Raw genomic sequence first — 20827 nt, forward strand, 5'->3', positions numbered from 1 at the left:
GAAGGCAGATGCTTAACCGACTGAGCCACCCAGGTGTCCCATGATTTATTTATTTTACAGAGAAAAAGAGGGTATGGTGTGGGGAGGGGCAGCAGACTCCCTGTTGAGCGGGGAGCCCAATATGGGGCTCCACCTTGTGACTCTGAGATCATGACCTGGGCTGAAACCAAGAGTTGGATGCGTAACCGACTGAGCCACGCAGGCACCTCTATTTTGTTATGTTTTTATTTTAATTCCAGTGTAGTTAACATACAGTGTTATATTAGTTTCAGATGTTAGTGCCACACTATTCTAATTACTGTAGCTTTGTAATAAGTTTCAAAATGGGGAAGTGTGAATCCTCCAACTTTTTCTTCAAGATTATCTTGACTATTCAGGGTCACTTGCATTTCCATATGAATTTTAAGATCAGTTTGCCAATTTCTGTTGCAGAAAAGGCAGTTGGAATTTTTGATAGGGATTGCATTGAACCTGTAGATCCATTTGGGGAGTATTGCTATCTTGAGAAAGTTAAATCTTTTGATCCATGAATATGGGATGCCTTTTCACTTATTTAGATCTTGAATTTCTTTCAACAATGTTTTGTAGTTTTTGGTGTTTAATTCTTATACTTCTTTTGTTAAATATATTCCTAAATATTTTATTCTTTTTAATGCTTTTATAAATGGATCTTTTTTCTTAATTTCGTTTTCAGATGCTTCACTGCAAGTGTATAGAAATACAATTGGGTTTTGTATATTGATCTTGAATCGTGCAGCCTTATTGGACTTTTTTTTAAGTTTTAATGGTTCTTTTTGTGTTCTTCAGACCTGTCTATATGAAAAGATAAATTTTAAATAAATCAGAAAGTTTTATTTCTTCTTTTCCATTCTGATGCTTTTTATTTATTTTATTGCTTAATTGTCTTTGCTAGAATATTCTGTACCATGTTGAATAGAACAAGTGAAAATGGATGTCCTTGTCTTATTCCTAATTTGGGGGGGAAAGCATTCAGTTTTATGTTTGTTACCCTGAGCTACAGAGGAGAAGAATATCATGAATTAGTAAGAGTTACTTTCATCATTAAGTATAATGTTAGCCATGAGGTTTTTATAGATGTTCTTTATCAGGTTGAGGAAGCTCTCTTTTCTGCTTAGTTTGTTGGTGTTTTTATTATGAAAGAGTATTGGGTGCTCCTTTAACTTAAACTGCTTTGCTCTCAGTTTAACACTTAAACACTTCCCTTACCACTGTGCCTTTGGTTAGTCTGTTTTATTTCTTTGAGGCGGGCATTCTCCCAAACTTCTCTAATCTAAATTCTATCTACCACTATGTGTATTTCTTTTTAAAAAATTATTTCATTTTATTTATTATTTATTTTTTTATTTTCTTACTGTACACACTAAACTTCTTACAGGCAGGACTCAATTTGTCTTTGTATTTCTCTAACATGTGTCTTAAAATCTATTTCATTTATTGAATAAACAAATGAGGGAATATATCTGGTAAAGTATTTAAGAACCTTTCAAAAGAAAATATTGAGAGTATAAAGCTGAGAGAATTACTTGGAAGCATATCACATCCTTCTACAAAAATTAAATTGATTCTAAGGAATAAGTAAAAATGTGATGTGGCCCTCTTCCAGAATGAGAGCATCTTCTAAAGCTCTGAGGAGCAGTCTACCATGGGTAAACTCCCTTCTATAGTTGACATGTTGTGGGTGTAATTCAGAGCTTCCGTAGATGGTGAACCTGTGCTGAATTTTTTTCCTCTGTCATAAATTTGGGGAGCTGAATAAAACTAAAGGTTAGTGGGAGCATAATTTATTAATGAAATTATTTGACCTCATTGGTAAGAGTGAGAAGTATTTGTTCATAAAACCTCATGTCTCAGAGAAACATGAGAGAAAGTCCAGGGAGTAACCTGAATTTAATAAAGTTAAATGGTGGCTAGCCACAGCTTGCTTCGAAATCATGAGAATTAGACTGGAAACAGACAGGAGTACTAACACTGTCTTCCAGCTGGGTAGATCCCTTGGGGATCTGAGAGACATCAAAGGTCTTCTGCTTAAAAAGCAAAGCAAAACAAAACAAAACAAAACTTCCTTACCAGCCCGTTAGTGCTCCTCAAAATCCATATAGTAGTCATTCTTTGAGATGAAAGCATTTGAAAATAAAAACCCCTAAGATCTGCAAGCTAAATAGATTGATTTTGATTAGTTACTTATCTAGTCAGTCAGAGAGTGGGCATAGGCAAGATACGTTTTGGTTAAAAAAGGGGAGGCAGGAAAGGTCTAGAGCAGGGGTTCTCTGAAGCTGTGTGCCAAATTGTATTTCTCGGTGTATTCTCCTTAGGTTGCATACATAGTGTAAGAGGACTGGATGTCAAGATGATTGGAACCGCAGTTCCTAAACCCAGTCCTGGCGGAATCAGAAATCAGGGGCCTGTAAGACACATGGATTCTAACCCTGGAGATTCTAATTGAGTAGGTCTGGCATGAGGCCCCAAATCACTGTTTTCTTGTTTTGTTTTTAAGTTTTTATTTAAATTCCAGTTAGTTAACATTCAGTGTAACATTAGTCGCAGGTGTACAATATCTTGACTCGGCACTTCCACACATCACCTTGTGCTCATCACAAGCGCCCTCCCTAATCCCCTTCATCTATTCCCCCCCCACCATAGCCACCAGTTTGTCCTCTGTAGTTAAGATGTTTCTTAGTTTGCCTCCCTCTCAGTTTTGTTTTGTTTTGTTTTCCCTTTGCTTCTTTGTTTTGTTTCTTAATTTCCACATATGAGTGAAATCATATGGTATTTGTCTTTCTCTGACTTCTTCTGCTTTGCTCTCTAGCTCCATCCATGTCATCACAAACGGCACTGAATCAGTGTTTGTAACAGGCTTCTGAGGTGACATGCACAGGAAGGCTGCGTGGGTCCACTGGGGCTCGTTGTTAGCACTAAACACTCACTGAACACCTTCCACTTAAGCAACTCAAATGACTCTCTCCTTCCTCTCTGGACAGTTCCCGCAGTGTAATGATCACTTAGGGGCTGTAGATAGCCTACTCTCTTGTCTGCCAGTAGACTATTTCCCATCAGTGAAGTTGTGTTCCTACCAAGACGTAAGTGTGTGTGTTCACAAGCCTGTTATGGCAGTCACCAGTCTTATTTTAACCAAAAATGTAAGGACAACATAAACATGAGTGTAAAGAAATGAAGTCATAATTTATATGAGGACTGAATTGAATGGTTTTGAAAGACCTGCTAAAAGACAAATTGCTAAAAAAATTTAATGTTGAATTAGGTATAGGTGAAACAACTATAAATAATTGGGGCAAGATTTTTAAAAATTTTATACATTGTTTTAAATTCTCACTGTATTTTTTTTTGGATTTTATTTTGTAATTTCTACACCCAACGTGAGGCTCAAATCCCAACCCCAAGATCAAGAATCTCATGCTGTACCGATGGAGGCAGCCAGGCGCCCCCTTAAGTTCTCACTGTATTTTAAAATAGTGGTTCTCAGCCAAGGGCAATTTTGCCCTCCAGCAGACATTCAGACTGTTGTTTTTGATCATCGTGACTGGGGAGATGATACTGGCATCTAGTGGATAGAGAACATCCTACAACACATAGGGTAGCCTCCCACCCCAAAGAATTATCGGGTCCAAAATGTGAATTGTGGTTGAGAAATCCTGTTTTAAAGGAACCAAAACAGGAAAGCATGTGTGGACTTATTATGGGTATCATTTTTGCAGTGATAGCACGTAGAACTCTTAATTACAGCTGACCCTTGAACAATGTGGGGGTTAGGGGGTGCTGACCCCCTCTCACATAGTCAAAAATCTGAGTGTAACTTTTGACTCCAGAATTTAACAGCTCATAGCCTACTGTTGACCAGAAGCCTTATTGATAACATAAAGAGTTGATTAGGGGCACCTGGGTGGTTCAGTTGGTTAAGCGTCAGACTCTTGATTTCGGCTCAGGTCATGATCTCAGGGTCATGAGATCATGTCCTGCATGGGGGTCTGACCTGGGTGTGGAGTCTGCTTAAGATTTTCTCTCTCTCTCCCTCTGCCCCTTCCCAATTCCTCCCTCTCTCTCTTTCTCTAAAAAAAAAAAAGGGTGATTAATACATATTTTGTATATGTGTTACATCCTTATTTACCTGTGTTCTTATAAGTTAGAGAAAAGAAAATGTTATTAAGAAAATCATAAGGAAGAGAAAATACATTTAAACCCATGTTGTTCAGGGTCAGCTGCAGTTGAAACATTCAAAGGAAAGGTCTTATCTCTTGTATCAGTTAGGATTAGATTCAGCTGCAAGTAACAAAGACTTAAAATAGCGTGCTGCCAAGGTGCTGCCATCCTAGACTGTGGCCTTTATCCTCCTGGTCTATAAGATTAGGGTTAGAACTCCATGCACCCAGCAGCAGGATGGAGGAATAGACAAAAAAAATATGGGGGGAAACAAAGAACAGGTATCTGCTTTCTTTTAAAGGACGTTCCCAGAAGCCACTGCACAATAATTCCATGTATATCCCATTGGCCTTACCTTAATCATATAGTCCTGCCTAGCTACAGGGAAAGTTATCTTATAGTAGCGTTACAGGGAGCCATATGTTTCTTACTTCCAAAGATTGGCAATTTTGTTTTTCATCTATAAGTTTTATGATAAAATGTTTAGGATATATATATTTTTTTGTTATTGGTTCCTTGCTTTAATTGACTCTATCAGTTAAATGACCAACTACCACTTGTCCCAATCTCATTGGATAAGAGGGCATCCACTCTGCCTGTGAGAGCGGCCCTACAAGGCATCCATCACCTTAGTGAGCCTTGGGGAGCATATCAGGCTCCTAAATGAGAGCTGAATGGAGGATGGAAAGAGTCAACGAAACCTCTTTTACTTTAGCGTTTGGCCTCTGGCCAGCACTGTTTAGGTCTTTATAAATCCACATAATATCAATAGAAACATGTATTTATTCAGAGGGCTAAAACAGGGTGACTTCTTTTGTTTTGAAGTGAGGAAAAGTGATCACCATTTACTAAAACAAGTATATTTATAAATGTAAGTATATGAAACAGAAATATAGTGGGCCATATATTTGACCTTTGTTAAAGTGAGACTCTGCACACCATAGTCTGATCCCTGTGACCACGTCTAGTCCTGGCCCTGCTGGAGATTAGCAGCTATGAGTAAGACATATTATCTGTCTGGCCTCAAATCCATCTAATCACGGGATTGAGTTCCATGACCCAATACCGGTTTCTTAGGGCTGCCATAATAAAGTATCACAAACCGGGGGGGGGGGCTTAAACAACAGAATTTGATTGTCCCACAGTTCTGGAGCCTGGAAGTCCTAAATCAGGGTGTTGGTAGAATTGGTTCCTCCTGAGGGCTGTGGGAAGAGTCCGTTCCATGCCTTTCTCCTAGGTTCTGGTAGTCCCACATGTTCCTTTGCTTGTAAATGGCATGCTGTGTGTCTTCACGTGATCTTCCCTCCGTGACTCTGTCCAGATTTCTCCTTTGTATAAGGACACCAGTCATATTGGATTAGGGTCCATTCTGCTGACCTCATTTTAACTTGATTCCCTATATAAAGACCCTATGTCCAACAAGGTCACATTCTGAGGTACTGGTGGTTATGACTTTAACATCACTTTTTGAGTGGGTACAATTCACCCCATAACAACCCCTAAAGAAGGTCCAGTTATTAACCTGCTGCTTTCTTTGGTGCTGTTGGTTACATGCCAGGACCTTAAAGGTCCAGACTAGAAGATTAGATTCCCGAGTTTGTCTTGACATTATGCCACGGGATTAAGGTGGAAGGTAACAAGATTAACGTGGAGATAGTAGTAAAGTGCAAATGACAAAGCTAGAGGATTGGAAAGTGGGTATGGCGGCCTGTCTTGGACTTTCATTTAAAAATCAGCCAGACTGGGGCACCTGGGTGGCTCAGTCAGTTGGGCGCCTGACTTTTGATTTTGGCTCAGGTCATGATCTCAGGGTCATGAAATCGAGCCCCGCATTGGGCTCTGCGCTGGGCATGGAGTCTGCTTGAGATTTGCTCTGTCTCCCTCTCCTTCTACCCATTCTACCTCCCCTCCCTTTCTAAAAAAATAAATAAAATTAAAAAATAATAAATAAATAAAAATCAGCCAGACTGAGGTCCTTTTCTTTCATAGTAGGTGTTAAACCATTGCTTCAATGTTGCATCTGGTTTTTGCATTAGAAAAATCTTTTTTGTGTGTGGAAAATAGAAATATTTTTGTAGGTTGTTTCTAGGAAATCTAGGAAACTTGGGACTTAGTCTTCCCCTCAGCTATTTTGTGATGAGAATGTCTTAGTTGGGAAATTTCTGTCTTCCTTTCTCTTTTCTAGCCAAACTGCAATCAGTATAAATTGCCAGGATGTCCCAGAGACTTCAGCCCTGTGTGTGGAAGCGACATGTCCACTTATCCCAATGAGTGTACTCTTTGTATGAAAATCAGGTAACATAATTTTACAGTAGAGACCAGTCAAGTTTTCTTTAGTCCTTTTCTTGATTTTTGATTACTTAGGAAGTAGCAACTCTTTTCTTGGTTGTAAGAATCAAATGTGACATAGTAGTTCTGTTTTCAGATTGACATTCAAAACGACAGAATCCTTCAGTGCATTTTCCAGGTCAAAGTTAAAGAATGGCGTTTGGTTTTTTTGGTTTTTTTTTTGTTTTGTTTTGTTTTTTTTTAAAGATTTTATTTATTTATTTGACAGAGACAGAGACAGCCAGTGAGAGAGGGAACACAAGCAGGGGGAGTGGGAGAGGAAGAAGCAGGCTCATAGCGGAGGNTTTGTTTTTTTTGTTTGTTTGTTTGTTTTTAAAGATTTTATTTATTTATTTGACAGAGACAGAGACAGCCAGTGAGAGAGGGAACACAAGCAGGGGGAGTGGGAGAGGAAGAAGCAGGCTCATAGCGGAGGAGCCTGATGTGGGACTCGATCCCAGGACCCCGGGATCACGCCCTGGGCCAAAGGCAGACGCTGAACCGCTGTGCCACCCAGGCACCCCGAGAATGGCGTTTGTGATTAATCAACTATAGGCCAGATAATCAGGTTATGTTGCTATACATGGATGGGCAGTTTCCCCAAATTAAGAGTATATTTAATGGTTAAACTGTGTGAAATATTAAATAGTCTTTCATTTAATTAGTTTATTTATATATTTTTAAAGATTTAATTAATTAATTTATTTGTCAGAGAGAGCGAGAGCACAAGCAGGGGGAACGGCAGGCAGAGGGAGAAGCAGGTTCCCTGCTGTGCAAGGAGGCTGATGCGGGACTCGATCCCAGGACCCTGGGATCATGACCTGAGCCAAAGGCAGATTCTTAACCAACTGAGCCACCCAGGCATCCCTTTATTTTTTATTTAAAAAAATTTTTTTTAAGTAGGCTCCACACCCAACGTGGGGTTTGAACTCACGACCCTGAGACCAAGAGTTGTATGTTCCACCAACTGAGGCAGCCAGGTGCCCTCGAATAGTCTTTTAAATTCAGAGGGCATGTGCAAGTAACCTGTATACCCTTCATTACGAGTTGGGACATAGGTCTTAATAATTCTAGCTGGGGAAATACTAAGTAATACGTGTTACACCTGATGCCCTTCATGGCACTCACAGGTGACTGTGACTCCTCCCACAGGGGCAAAGCAGGGCGGATCACAGGATTAAGGCACGTTTCAAATAACCATGTAGGTCCAATCTTAAATTCATGAATTCCTCAGTTTACTGCAAACTTTATCACACAAGTTAGTCACACAAGCAAGTTAGTGGAGGGAATTAACGAGCCGCCCTGAAGAGGACCCCGGAGGGAGGCGTCACAAGGCGAGGAGTGAGGCACCTGGCATATGACAAGCGTGGCCTGGATTTCAGGCGGGTCGCCTTCCGTGCTGACAGAGCCTGCAGCGGCGTCTATCTTGACACCACGTGTTTACACCTCCAGCTCGGGTGCTTGGTCAGCCTTCAGAGGTCTGCTAGACAGCGCCTTCATTTAAGGGTCTGCTTGGTTGGGTGTAACAGTCGTACCCAAGAGTCTCTGCCACACCCGCTCGGTACACTTGGTCTTACCATAGATGTTTGCAAGCAAGTTTTTACTTCTCTGTTGGTCACAGAGCTAATGTGTATGGGCACACTCTAAGTCCTGCATCAGACATCGACAAACAGTGAATATGGGAGTTCACACTGGCCCTGACACTCCCCCTTGTCTTACTCTAGCTTAGCCTAATGTCCATAGCACGGAGGAATCACAAAGTTTCACACCATGACCAGGTATGCTGCTTTGTATTTTGGGGGTCCCTTCTCTGATGTCAGTCTTTGGTGAGTTACCTAGGTCTTCTGACAGTGATTTTTTGAGGTTAGTGCCCTGTGCCCTAGGGTTAGGGAAAAGGCAGAGTTGAGGCTTTCACACTCATGTTTACCAGATTTAGCTTTAAAAACGATTAAGTCAGCATCCCTTAGAAGGAATCTAATGTGTAATGACATGGGTCTTTTTGGTGCAAAGAGCGGGACAGTTACAGTATGGTGGGTAATAAGTGTGTCTTTATGGTTGTTCAATTTGCAGGGAAGATGGTCATGATATTAAAATAATCCGGAGTGGACCATGTTGATGGAGCAGTTTATAGAAGAGAACTCGGAGGAACCACCTTCCACAGTATGCTGGATGAATTCCATTTCCCCTTTTCTCTTTCTTGTGTTCCTTTGCGCGGGATTTGTTAGCCCACATTTTCTGAGAGGAGGTGTGGAAGAGAGCTCTGTGCAGTGACTGATAATTAAAACAAACACTAAACAAATCCTTGTTTCTTGGCTTTTGCCCCTTGAGCTAAGCCCATTGCCCAGGTGCCTTGTGCATGGCTTGCTTTAGCTGGAATTAAATCAGCATTGTCTTCAAGTACTGCTCTTCTCTGTTCAATACCCATTCTTACTCAACGGCCTCCTGGCGGCTCTTCTCTCAGGCAAAGGTGACTTTCATAAGGGCCAAGTGGAGTCATTGTTGAGAGGGCAAGATTTATTCTTCTCCCTTCCTCCACATCTTTCATGGTGAATGTAGAGGTACCTGGACAGTGTCCTGCACAGGGCACATACCCGTGAGATACGAGCAGTGGTCCTCAACTCCGGGGCGATTTTCCCCCCAGGGGACATCTGGCAATGTGTCTGGAGGTAGCTTCGGTGTCCCAGTTGAAGGGTGGGCACCGCTGACATCTAGTGGGTAGCTGCCAGGGATGTTGCCAACCGTCCTATGGCACCCAGGACAGCTCCCAACGACGAAGAATTTTTTTAGACCAAAATATCAGCAGTACTGAGGTGGAATCATCCTGTTTTTGAGTTTGATACAATGTAAGAATAAACGTTAGCAATAATAAAGGTGACGGGGGATTATTTTAGAATGATGTTTCCAGGGAGAGGATTTTGGTCAAGTCCTGGGTGTAAGTGCTAGCTTCTAGCACCAGGAAACCATGAGCCATGAGGCAAGAGGTGGCTGAGAGAGTGTGCAGTGGAAAGAATATGGCTTTTGGGATCAGCTAAACCTGAGTTCGAATTCTGATTCCAACACTTGTGCTTCGGTTTTCTTATATGGAAAAACGGGATCACGCTCGTGGAGCTGTTGAGAGGAAACTGCTTAGCACAGTGCTTGGGTGTCAAAACCACTGAAGCAGTAGCTGCTGTTGTTTCAAGTGCCCCTCTTAGAGAGAGAGAAACGGAGGCCCACAGAGGCAAGCCACCTTGCCCAAGGTTATAGAACACATTGAAAGTCTGGACTAGAAGCCTGGGTCTCCAGATTCCCAGTCCTCTGTTTTTTAAATGAAACAGCAGCAATGAAGTGGGAAGTTGTATAACATAAATGGGCTACAATTAATGTTCTGCAGTTATTTTTGGCTTAAAAATCTAGTTTTATAAAAGTAGTAGATACTCTGCAGAAAATTAAGAAATGCACAAGTATATTTAAAAAGTGAAAGTCAGGGGTGCCTGGGTGGCACAGCGGTTAAGCTTCTGCCTTCGGCTCAGGGCGTGATCCCGGCGTTGTGGGATCGAGCCCCACATCAGGCTCTTCCGCTATGAGCCTGCTTCTTCCTCTCCCACTCTCCCTGCTTGTGTTCCCTCTCTCGCTGGCTGTCTCTATCTCTGTCAAATAAATAAATAAATCTTTAAAAAAAAATAAAAAGTGAAAGTCATGGGGTGCCTGTGTGGCTCAGTCAGTTAAGCGTCTGCCTTTGACTCCGTCATGATCTCAGGGTCCTGGGATCAAGCCCCACATTGGGTTCCCTGCTCTGCGGGGAGCCTGCTTCTCCCTCTCCCTCTGTCTGCAGATCCCCCTGCTTGTGCTCACTCTCTCCCTCTCTCTCTGTGTCAAATAAATAAATAAAATCTTAAAAAAAAAAAAAGACTTAAAAAAAAAAAAAAGGAAAGGTNAAAAAAAAGTGAAGGTGATGTCCATACTAGCCTCCAGAGGTCTGGTATTAACCTTTTGGAACATTGTGTCCTTTTCACTCTCCTTAAGTGTGTGTGTGTGTGTGTGTGTATCAAATCATATAGACACACAGAAACACAGACACACACATATACACACACTCCTGTCCTATAAACTTGCTTTTCTCCTTATATTAGATTTTTTGACGTTAGATTGTTCTTTTCAAAAGCTGCATAGTATTTTATTATTGTGCCATAAGTTATCCAGCCTCTATTGATCTATATTCAGATTGTTTATTAGGATTCTCTTGGCTGAAACTGGAAGAATCCCAACTCAAACAGTCTTAGCTAAAGAGGGAGTTAATTGGCCCATTTAGTCATATTTGTGGAAGAGCAGGGGTGGTGTTAGCCTCAGAGGCTCCATTTATTATTTATTTGCCTCAGAGGCAACTGGGGACTCTAATGCATCAGGATTCCCCATGTCTTCATGTCTCATCTCTGGGTTGTTGGGGTTTTTTTTGTTTGTTTGTTTTGTAATTGTTCTTTTGTTTTCTTTTCTTTTGTTTTTTAAAGATTTATTTACTCATTTATTTGAGAGAGAGAGCGAGAGCACAAGCAGGGGGAGTAGCAGAGGGAGAAAGAGACTCCCTGCTGAGCAGGGGGCCCGATGTGGGGCTCAATCCCAGGACCCTGGGATCATGACCTGAGCCGAAGCCAAATGCTTAACCAACTGAGCCACCCAGGCACCCCTCATCTCTACTTATTTTGGGATAAACAGCTTCATTCTTAGACTAGCTTCACCTCCTGTGTGAGACACAAAATTGGAAGCTCCAGATTCTGTCCTAGCAGCTTCCTGTCCTGACAGCAAGTAATTCTTTTCTACCAGCTCCAGGTGAAAAAAAATCTCCTGAAGGCACAGCCCCAACAACAGTACTACCTGAAAAGAAAATGACTCTCCTGGACAAAGACCCTAATTGGTTCACGTTAGATTACACATCCAACTTCAGGCCGATTGTTGTGGTCACAGGAAGTAAGGTGGTGTAGTATTGGTTCAGCTGATAGGGGACATTGGGTGCATTGTTCCCACAGGGAAAAAAGGGGAAAATCCAAGAGGAAGAAAAAAATCAACAAATGTTAACTGTAGGTTGTTTACAACTTTCAATGATTATAAAACTGTTTCAGAGAACGTTCTTGTACGCACATCCTTGTACTTGAAAAATATATACTTACACATACACAAGATGAAGCTAGCTCTAAAATTTTTTTTGAGAGAAATTTATGCTCACATAGTACCCATTAATCATTTGGTGTATGCAGCACCTGTCCCTTCTTCTGCCCTAAAGAAGCATTGCATCCCCCTTCCCCTTTCCTTTTCCACTCCACTCCCAACTTCTGGCTGAACGGAGCTGTCACCTCCTTCCCTGATCCCATATCCCTGAATCTGGAGGTACGCTGAAGGGTGAGCACCTGGTCCAAATGTGACCAGTCACGATCAGGCATAATTCCCACTATCCTGCTCACAGCGTTGGTCTGCGGTGGGCTTGTGACCAGTCAGAGTCCATCCTCCAAGAAGAGCCCTTTTCCTTGTAGGTGGTGAGATTGAGAGGCTGTGCCCTGGAGGCTGCCAGAAGTCGTGACCCCTCACCATGGAGAAAGACTGTAGCAGGAGGGTAGGAGGCCAACATGCCAAGGGAAGTGGAGACAAAAAAGACCTAGAGGATCTTGGTAAAAGTCAACATTCTGGTTCTAGGGCTGAGGGCTCCTGTTTTGGGCCTTGCCGTGGCTTAGGCTTAGTTGGTCAACTTTTCCTTTGATTTTGTGAGCTGGCCCACTGTCCATTCAGTATTCCCCCCTATACTTTTTCACTTTTTTCTTTTCTTTCTTCTTTCTTTCTTCTTTCTTTCTTTCTTTCTTTCTTTCTTTCTTTCTTTCGGAGACAACTCATTTTTTCCAACTTCATTTTTTGTGAGGAAATTTCACTTTTTTCTTTTCTTTCTTCTTTCTTTCTTTCTTCTTTCTTTCTTNTTGGTCAACTTTTCCTTTGATTTTGTGAGCTGGCCCACTGTCCATTCAGTATTCCCCCCTACACTTTTTCACTTTTTTCTTTTCTTTCCTCTTTCTTCTTTCTTTCTTTCTTTCTTTCTTTCTTTCTTTCTTTCTTTCTTTCTTTCTTTCTTTCTCTTTCTCTTTTTGCTTACAGCAGTTTGAGTTGGGTTGTTATCACATAAACTCTTCTAATAAATTCAAGCAATTTGGAAGCGTGTAAAGTAAAAAGGTCTCTCTGTTTTAGTCTCATTCTTCTCCTGTCCACTCCTAATACAATGAAATGGAAGGCTTTAAAGTCAGAAAGAACTAATAATAATGATATTTCAAAAGAAATTCACACGTGTAAATATGTATTATAAGAATTTTGCTGCAATATTGCTTTATGACATTTAATACTTCCATGCTTTTTTCTATAAACTTGTGTCTATTATCTTAAAACATATACATACTTATATATATTTTCTGNCACTCCACTCCCAACTTCTGGCTGAACGGAGCTGTCACCTCCTTCCCTGATCCCATATCCCTGAATCTGGAGGTAGGCTGAAGGGTGAGCACCTGGTCCAAATGTGACCAGTCACGATCAGGCATAATTCCCACTACCCTGCTCACAGCGTTGGTCTGCGGTGGGCTTGTGACCAGTCAGAGTCCATCCTCCAAGAAGAGCCCTTTTCCTTGTAGGTGGTGAGATTGAGAGGCTGTGCCCTGGAGGCTGCCAGAAGTCGTGACCCCTCACCATGGAGAAAGACTGTAGCAGGAGGGTAGGAGGCCAACATGCCAAGGGAAGTGGAGACAAAAAAGACCTAGAGGATCTTGGTAAAAGTCAACATTCTGGTTCTAGGGCTGAGGGCTCCTGTTTTGGGCCTTGCCGTGGCTTAGGCTTAGTTGGTCAACTTTTCCTTTGATTTTGTGAGCTGGCCCACTGTCCATTCAGTATTCCCCCCTACACTTTTTCACTTTTTTCTTTTCTTTCCTCTTTCTTCTTTCTTTCTTTCTTTCTTTCTTTCTTTCTTTCTTTCTTTCTTTCTTTCTTTCTTTCTCTTTCTCTTTTTGCTTACAGCAGTTTGAGTTGGGTTGTTATCACATAAACTCNACTTTTTTCTTTTCTTTCTTCTTTCTTTCTTTCTTCTTTCTTTCTTTCTTTCTTTCTTTCTTTCTTTCTTTCTCTTTCTCTTTTTGCTTACAGCAGTTTGAGTTGGGTTGTTATCACATAAACTCTTCTAATAAATTCAAGCAATTTGGAAGCGTGTAAAGTAAAAAGGTCTCTCTGTTTTAGTCTCATTCTTCTCCTGTCCACTCCTAATACAATGAAATGGAAGGCTTTAAAGTCAGAAAGAACTAATAATAATGATATTTCAAAAGAAATTCACACGTGTAAATATGTATTATAAGAATTTTGCTGCAATATTGCTTTATGACATTTAATACTTCCATGCTTTTTTCTATAAACTTGTGTCTATTATCTTAAAACATATACATACTTATATATATTTTCTGNTAAAATTTTTTTTGAGAGAAATTTATGCTCACATAGCACCCATTAATCATTTGGTGTATGCAGCACCTGTCCCTTCTTCTGCCCTAAAGAAGCATTGCATCCCCCTTCCCCTTTCCTTTTCCACTCCACTCCCAACTTCTGGCTGAACGGAGCTGTCACCTCCTTCCCTGATCCCATATCCCTGAATCTGGAGGTACGCTGAAGGGTGAGCACCTGGTCCAAATGTGACCAGTCACGATCAGGCATAATTCCCACTATCCTGCTCACAGCGTTGGTCTGCGGTGGGCTTGTGACCAGTCAGAGTCCATCCTCCAAGAAGAGCCCTTTTCCTTGTAGGTGGTGAGATTGAGAGGCTGTGCCCTGGAGGCTGCCAGAAGTCGTGACCCCTCACCATGGAGAAAGACTGTAGCAGGAGGGTAGGAGGCCAACATGCCAAGGGAAGTGGAGACAAAAAAGACCTAGAGGATCTTGGTAAAAGTCAACATTCTGGTTCTAGGGCTGAGGGCTCCTGTTTTGGGCCTTGCCGTGGCTTAGGCTTAGTTGGTCAACTTTTCCTTTGATTTTGTGAGCTGGCCCACTGTCCATTCAGTATTCCCCCCTACACTTTTTCACTTTTTTCTTTTCTTTCCTCTTTCTTCTTTCTTTCTTTCTTTCTTTTTCTTTCTTTCTTTCTTTCTTTCTTTCTTTCTTTCTCTTTCTCTTTTTGCTTACAGCAGTTTGAGTTGGGTTGTTATCACATAAACTCTTCTAATAAATTCAAGCAATTTGGAAGCGTGTAAAGTAAAAAGGTCTCTCTGTTTTAGTCTCATTCTTCTCCTGTCCACTCCTAATACAATGAAATGGAAGGCTTTAAAGTCAGAAAGAACTAATAATAATGATATTTCAAAAGAAATTCACACGTGTAAATATGTATTATAAGAATTTTGCTGCAATATTGCTTTATGACATTTAATACTTCCATGCTTTTTTCTATAAACTTGTGTCTATTATCTTAAAACATATACATACTTATATATATTTTCTGTAAACTTTCTTTTCTTTCTTCTGTTAGGCTTATTTTTATATTAATATACGTAGTTTCTTCTTTTTATTATTTTTTAAGATTTTATTTATTTATTGAGAGAGCAAAGGAGCACTAGTGGTGGGGAGGGGGGAGAGGGAGAAGCAGACTCCCCACTGAGCAGGGAGCCCGAGGCAGGACTAGATCCCAGGATCCTGAGACCCAAGGTCATGACCTGAGCCAAAGGCAGACACTTCACCGACTGAGCCACCCAGGTGCCCCTGTAGTTCCTTTTTTTTTTTTAAGCTACATAATATTCTATTATGTTATTGTGCTATCATTTATCTAGTCTGTGTGAGCTATATTTTGATCGTTTATTAGGATTTTCTTGGTTGAAAGTGGAAAAACCCCAACTTAAACGAGTCTAATTAAAGGGGGGAGTGGTTCCTGGGTATACCAGAGTGGCTAAGCACATGAGCTTGAAGTCACATACTGCATTCATTGAGCAAGTTGTGATTTAATTCTGCTTCCTCATCTGTAAAGTGAGGGTGATAACAATACCTATTCCACAATGTTGTTGTGAGGAGTAAATAATACATGTAAGGTGCTTAGTACACTTGAAATGTTGACTATTTTATAGAGAACTATACCTTTAAAAAAAACCCTAGCCTGTTTTGACTTATCCCTGGCCCTATAACGATATATCATGTATATTTTCCCAAGTTATTACGTAACGATCTACTTCATTTAAAAAAGAACTGCGCTGTATTCAATTATATGGGCATACCGGAATTTTTTATGCACTTCCCTAGTGATGGACATTTAGGTTGTCATTTTCCACCATCACAAATAATGTTGCAGTACCATCTTGGTACATGTATCCTTCTTTATTTGTGCAAGCAATCTTTAGGATAAACTTATAAGATTGGAATTACTTGGTTAGAAGACAGACAGATTTAAAATGTTGAAAGAGGGGAGCCTGGCTTGCTCAGTTGGTAGAGCATGTGACTCTTGATCTTGGGGTTGTGAGTTCAAGCCCCGTGTGGGGTGTGGAGCCTACTTAAAAAAAATGTTGAAAGAGACTTCAAAATTTCTTTCTGAAAAGGTTGTACCTATTTATGTGCTTTTTGTGGTAAAGGGAGTGCTTGGTCTTTTTTTAACCACCATGGTTGTGTAATAGAAGCAGTGTTGCCCCAAATATGCTCAGAGTTGTTTTACAAATTCAGATTTGTATCTACCCTTTACTAAATAATTCCCTTTTTCCCCTCTTAAAAATATTCCGATTATAAAAGTGATATGTAGTGATTATAATCCCCCAAAGTAAGCGGTGAAAAGAACAGTACAACAGTATATGGAGAGTTCTAGAATAGAAGCTCCCAGAGGACACAGATCTTGCCTGTCTTCACCATCATGATTTCTTCAGTGCTTGAGACAGTGCCTAGCACAGGGCATAGCTGCCTATTGAAGGAATGTTTGGGAGGCCTCACACAATAATGACATCAAAACCACTAACCTCCCCAAATTTCCTTCCCTACAAACAGGCAAGATAATTCAAACACACAACCCACACAGCACAAGAGAAATGAGCTTTTGACTCTTGCCCAACATTGAATTTCATTTGTGTTCCTATGTTACTCTGAAAAAGAGAACAGCATTAGATGCCCAGGAAATCTTGAGCAATTCTAGTATGCCATGAACATTTGTGGATATCTATGACATGCTGAGCACTGGGTTTACAAGGATGAATAAAACATACCCTTGTCTATGCAGAGTCTACAGGATAACTCTTTTAAGTTTCTCTGAAAAGCAGAACAACTCTCACTTCTGGAAACCAAGATTCTGATGTCTGCTGCAGACTAAACTCCACAAAGTTTGAGCCCATATTTGTTCTGTTCTCCATTATAGTCCCAGCCTGGCACACAGTAGGTGCTTAAAGAGTGCTGTGGGCTCACTAGCTAAGGTCCGTTCTGTTCTGTTGGCTCTTGCATTCCGTGGCCAGACTTAGGATGGCAAGAGTATTTTGAATAGGAGAATCGGAAAGTCAGACAGCAAACAGTTGGACATTAATCATTCTCATTCAATTTCAGGGACAGGCTTCTCACTAGGGGCTGGAGGCAAGCTCTCCCAGGTGGTGAGACTTGAAATAAGGGGATCTCCGTCCTTGTTTATTGGAATATTTGCTAATACTTATTTTTAAGGAAGCACTTTGTTTTTCTTATTGTTTTTTGAGGTATAAAGTTGTTTTGACACACTGGGTTTTTTTTTTTTTATCTTGGCTAAACCAAATACTTTTTCTGTCAGTGAAGCCCAAGTAAAAAATACAGACTCCTAGTGTTTGAACTGGGGCAGACTGAGGTATATAACTGGTCCAGTGTTCTCATTTTACAGATGAGAAAACTGAGGAGCAATACTCAAAACGACATTGTCTCTCTGGGTCTGATAGGTGGAGATAAAGATAATTACCCAGAGCAATCTACACTTTTTAATGCTATCCCGATCAAAATACCGAGGACATTTTTCAAAGAACTGGAACAAATAGTCCTTAAATTTGTATGGAACCAGAAAAGGCCCCGAATCTCCAAGGAACTGTTGAAAAGGAAAAACAAAGCTGGGGGCATCACAATGCCGGATTTCGAGCTGTACTACAAAGCTGTGATCACAAAGACAGCATGGTACTGGCACAAAAACAGACACATCGACCAATGGAACAGAATAGAGAACCCAGAAATGGACCCTCGGCTCTTTGGGCAACTAATCTTTGATAAAGCAGGAAAAAACATCCGGTGGAAAAAAGACAGTCTCTTCAATAAATGGTGCTGGGAAAATTGGACAGCTACATGCAAAAGAATGAAACTTGACCACTCTCTCACACCATACACAAAAATAAACTCCAAATGGATGAAAGACCTCAATGTGAGACAGGAATCCATCAAAATTCTAGAGGAGAACATAGGCAACAACTTCTATGACATCGGCCAGAGCAACCTTTTTCACGACACATCTCCAAAGGCAAGAGAAATAAAAGATAAAATGAACTTATGGGACTTTATCAGGATAAAGAGCTTCTGCACAGCCAAGGAAACAGTNAGCAGGCAAATATGGGAAAGAGTAGAGTAGATAGATGAGAAATGCAGCTGCCAAATTTCCTTGGGGCATGAGGAATTCATTCGAACCGTCTCTGTCAGAGTGCAGGCCGTCAACTGAGAAGGTAAGAGAAACCACAAGCCGGAACACTTAAAGCTATGAACCTTGTGACGCCTGGGTGGCTCAGTTGGTTGGGTGTCTACGTTTGGCTTAGGTAATGATCTTGGAGTCCTGGGAACAAGCCCTGCATTGGGCTCCCCACTCTGCAGGGTGTCTGCTTCTCCCTCAGCCCCTCCACCCCCACCCCCTGCTTGTGCTCTCTTTCTCTCAAATGAATAAATAAAAATCTTAAAAAAAAAAAAAAAGCTATGAACTTCATCCAGGTACTTGTGGCCTGGTTGGCTTTCTGCAACCTCGGCTCTGCTGAGCTGTCTCTTGAGAAATGTGGGCCTACCTTTTATACTGCCCTTCCTGCCCCAGAGAAGAGCACCCTATGTTGCTACTTTTGTAAAAAGTTGGGGAGACGAACCAGGAGAGACTATGGACTCTGGAAAACAAACTGAGGGCTTCAGAGGGGAGGGGGTGGGGGAATGGGATAGGCTGGTGATGGGTAGTAAGGAGGGCACGTATTGCATGGTGCACTGGGTGTTATACGCAACTAATGAAGCATCGAACTTTACATCGGAATCCGGGGATGTACTGTATGGTGATTAACATAATATAATAAAAAAATCATTAATAAAAAAAAAGATAATAATTATCACTAAATCCTAGCTTGGCATTAGCTTGTAATTTGCCCTTCCCACGTTGGAAGCAGGCAAATATGGGAAAGAGTAGAGTAGATAGATGAGAAATGCAGCTGCCAAATTTCCTTGGGGCATGAGGAATTCATTCGAACCGTCTCTGTCAGAGTGCAGGCCGTCAACTGAGAAGGTAAGGGAAACCACAAGCCGGAACACTTAAAGCTATGAACCTTGTGACGCCTGGGTGGCTCAGTTGGTTGGGTGTCTACGTTTGGCTTAGGTAATGATCTTGGAGTCCTGGGAACAAGCCCTGCATTGGGCTCCCCACTCTGCAGGGTGTCTGCTTCTCCCTCAGCCCCTCCACCCCCACCCCCTGCTTGTGCTCTCTTTCTCTCAAATGAATAAATAAAAATCTTAAAAAAAAAAAAAAAGCTATGAACTTCATCCAGGTACTTGTGGCCTGGTTGGCTTTCTGCAACCTCGGCTCTGCTGAGCTGTCTCTTGAGAAATGTGGGCCTACCTTTTATACTGCCCTTACCTGCCCCAGAGAAGAGCACCCTATGTTGCTACTTTTGTAAAAAGTTGGGGAGACGAACCAGGAGAGACTATGGACTCTGGAAAACAAACTGAGGGCTTCAGAGGGGAGGGGGTGGGGGAATGGGATAGGCTGGTGATGGGTAGTAAGGAGGGCACGTATTGCGTGGTGCACTGGGTGTTATACGCAAACAATGAATCATGGAACACTATGTCAAAAACTAAGGATGGTATGGTATGGTAACATAACAATAAAAAAAAAAACTGGTCAAGTAGATCTCTCTGGATCCTTCCCGTCATCTCCATAGACTGGTCTAAAATGCAAATCCCACTAAAATATATGGGATATATATGCTCTACCATGACCTGGATTTGAATCATATATTTCAAAGAATAAAAATGGATTTAAAAAACAGAGCACAAAAAAACAGGGCACAGATTACAAGCATGTTAACCAATAAAAATGTGTAGTAACAGTGATCAGAGACTTTGAGATATTATAATTAACAGTTTACTATTCAATAGACTTCTTTGGTTAAGTTGTTCAGACTTATGCATTATTATTTTGTGTGTATGCATAATAAACGGCCATTTGCAATTGCCAATAACTAGATCATTTAAATGACCAAATTACGTAATTCCCATAGGTCATCTTTACAGAAGGAGGTTTTATTTTTCTGTGTTGAAAATGGTAAAATGTCTACATGCGTTTTTTTTTAAAGTAGGCTCTACACCCAACGTGGAGCCCAACACAGGGCTTGAACTCAGAACCCTGAGATCCAGACCTGAGCTGAGATCAAGTCAGATGCTCAGCTGACTGAGCCACCCAGGTGCCGCTATCTACATTTTTTTAAATGACATACAGGAAATAGGTGGTCTATGGAACTTTATTCCTGTAGACTTAAAGTGATCTATGGGTCAAAGAAATGGAGAACTCCTGTTCCAGGGCTCTTTTGAAATATCCTCTTAGTCACAGGGTCTCCAAAGAGAATAAAGGATCAGATAGCGCAGCTAAAGCGACATTCAACTTCCTCTAAGCCCATTCCAGTTCTTAGCCGCAGACCCACTCTGACACCATACGTCCACATTTTTATGGTACTGTATGCACATCCAGATGATACAGACAGCAATTAAGATGTAGAAGAAAAGGAACTTGGAGAAACGAAGGACTCCTCTCAGCTCCTCCTGGCATGCCCAGATCTAAGCCTTCGTTTCTACATTCTCCAAAGGAGGGAGGAAGCAACATATCTACACAACATTTAGAAATATGATACATCACACTGGATCATTTAGACTGCTCAATTTCCCAATTCCACAGGCCATCTTTAGAACAGAGAATTTTATTTTTTTTTGTCTTGAAAAGGAGATAATGTTTAATTTAATGTGTCTAATAGTTGCATGCATCGCAGTGTTTGTAATTCACAGAATTAGAACTATAGGCAAATTTTATAAGGCTCTATGATACAAAGTGCTATCCTTTGCATCTTATATTTTTTTTTTTTAA

At 41.1% G+C, this 20827-nt stretch overlaps 1 protein-coding gene across 6 annotated transcripts in view; it reads left to right on the forward strand.

Moving 5' to 3' along the window:
• The window catches only part of SPINK2 (serine peptidase inhibitor Kazal type 2), a 26727-nt gene that overhangs the window by 1870 nt on the left and 4030 nt on the right, over positions 1-20827 (forward strand). Inside the window, exons 3-5 of one of the 6 annotated variants that reach the window (XM_034672006.1) lie at positions 6362-6471; positions 8575-8664; positions 17406-17432. In XM_034672006.1, the coding sequence (XP_034527897.1) occupies positions 6362-6471; positions 8575-8620 (156 nt within the window). In that variant the 3' untranslated portion in view covers positions 8621-8664; positions 17406-17432. Of the gene's footprint in view, positions 1-6361; positions 6472-8574; positions 8902-12008; positions 12249-17049; positions 17086-17350; positions 17370-17405; positions 17433-20827 lie in introns of those variants that run through there. The other 5 variants (XM_034672007.1, XM_034672009.1, XM_034672005.1 and 2 more) reach the window with 5 other exon arrangements.

The sequence above is a fragment of the Ailuropoda melanoleuca genome, chromosome 11 (assembly GCF_002007445.2).
Source record: "Ailuropoda melanoleuca isolate Jingjing chromosome 11, ASM200744v2, whole genome shotgun sequence".
In the NCBI taxonomy this organism is placed as follows: domain Eukaryota; kingdom Metazoa; phylum Chordata; class Mammalia; order Carnivora; family Ursidae; genus Ailuropoda; species Ailuropoda melanoleuca.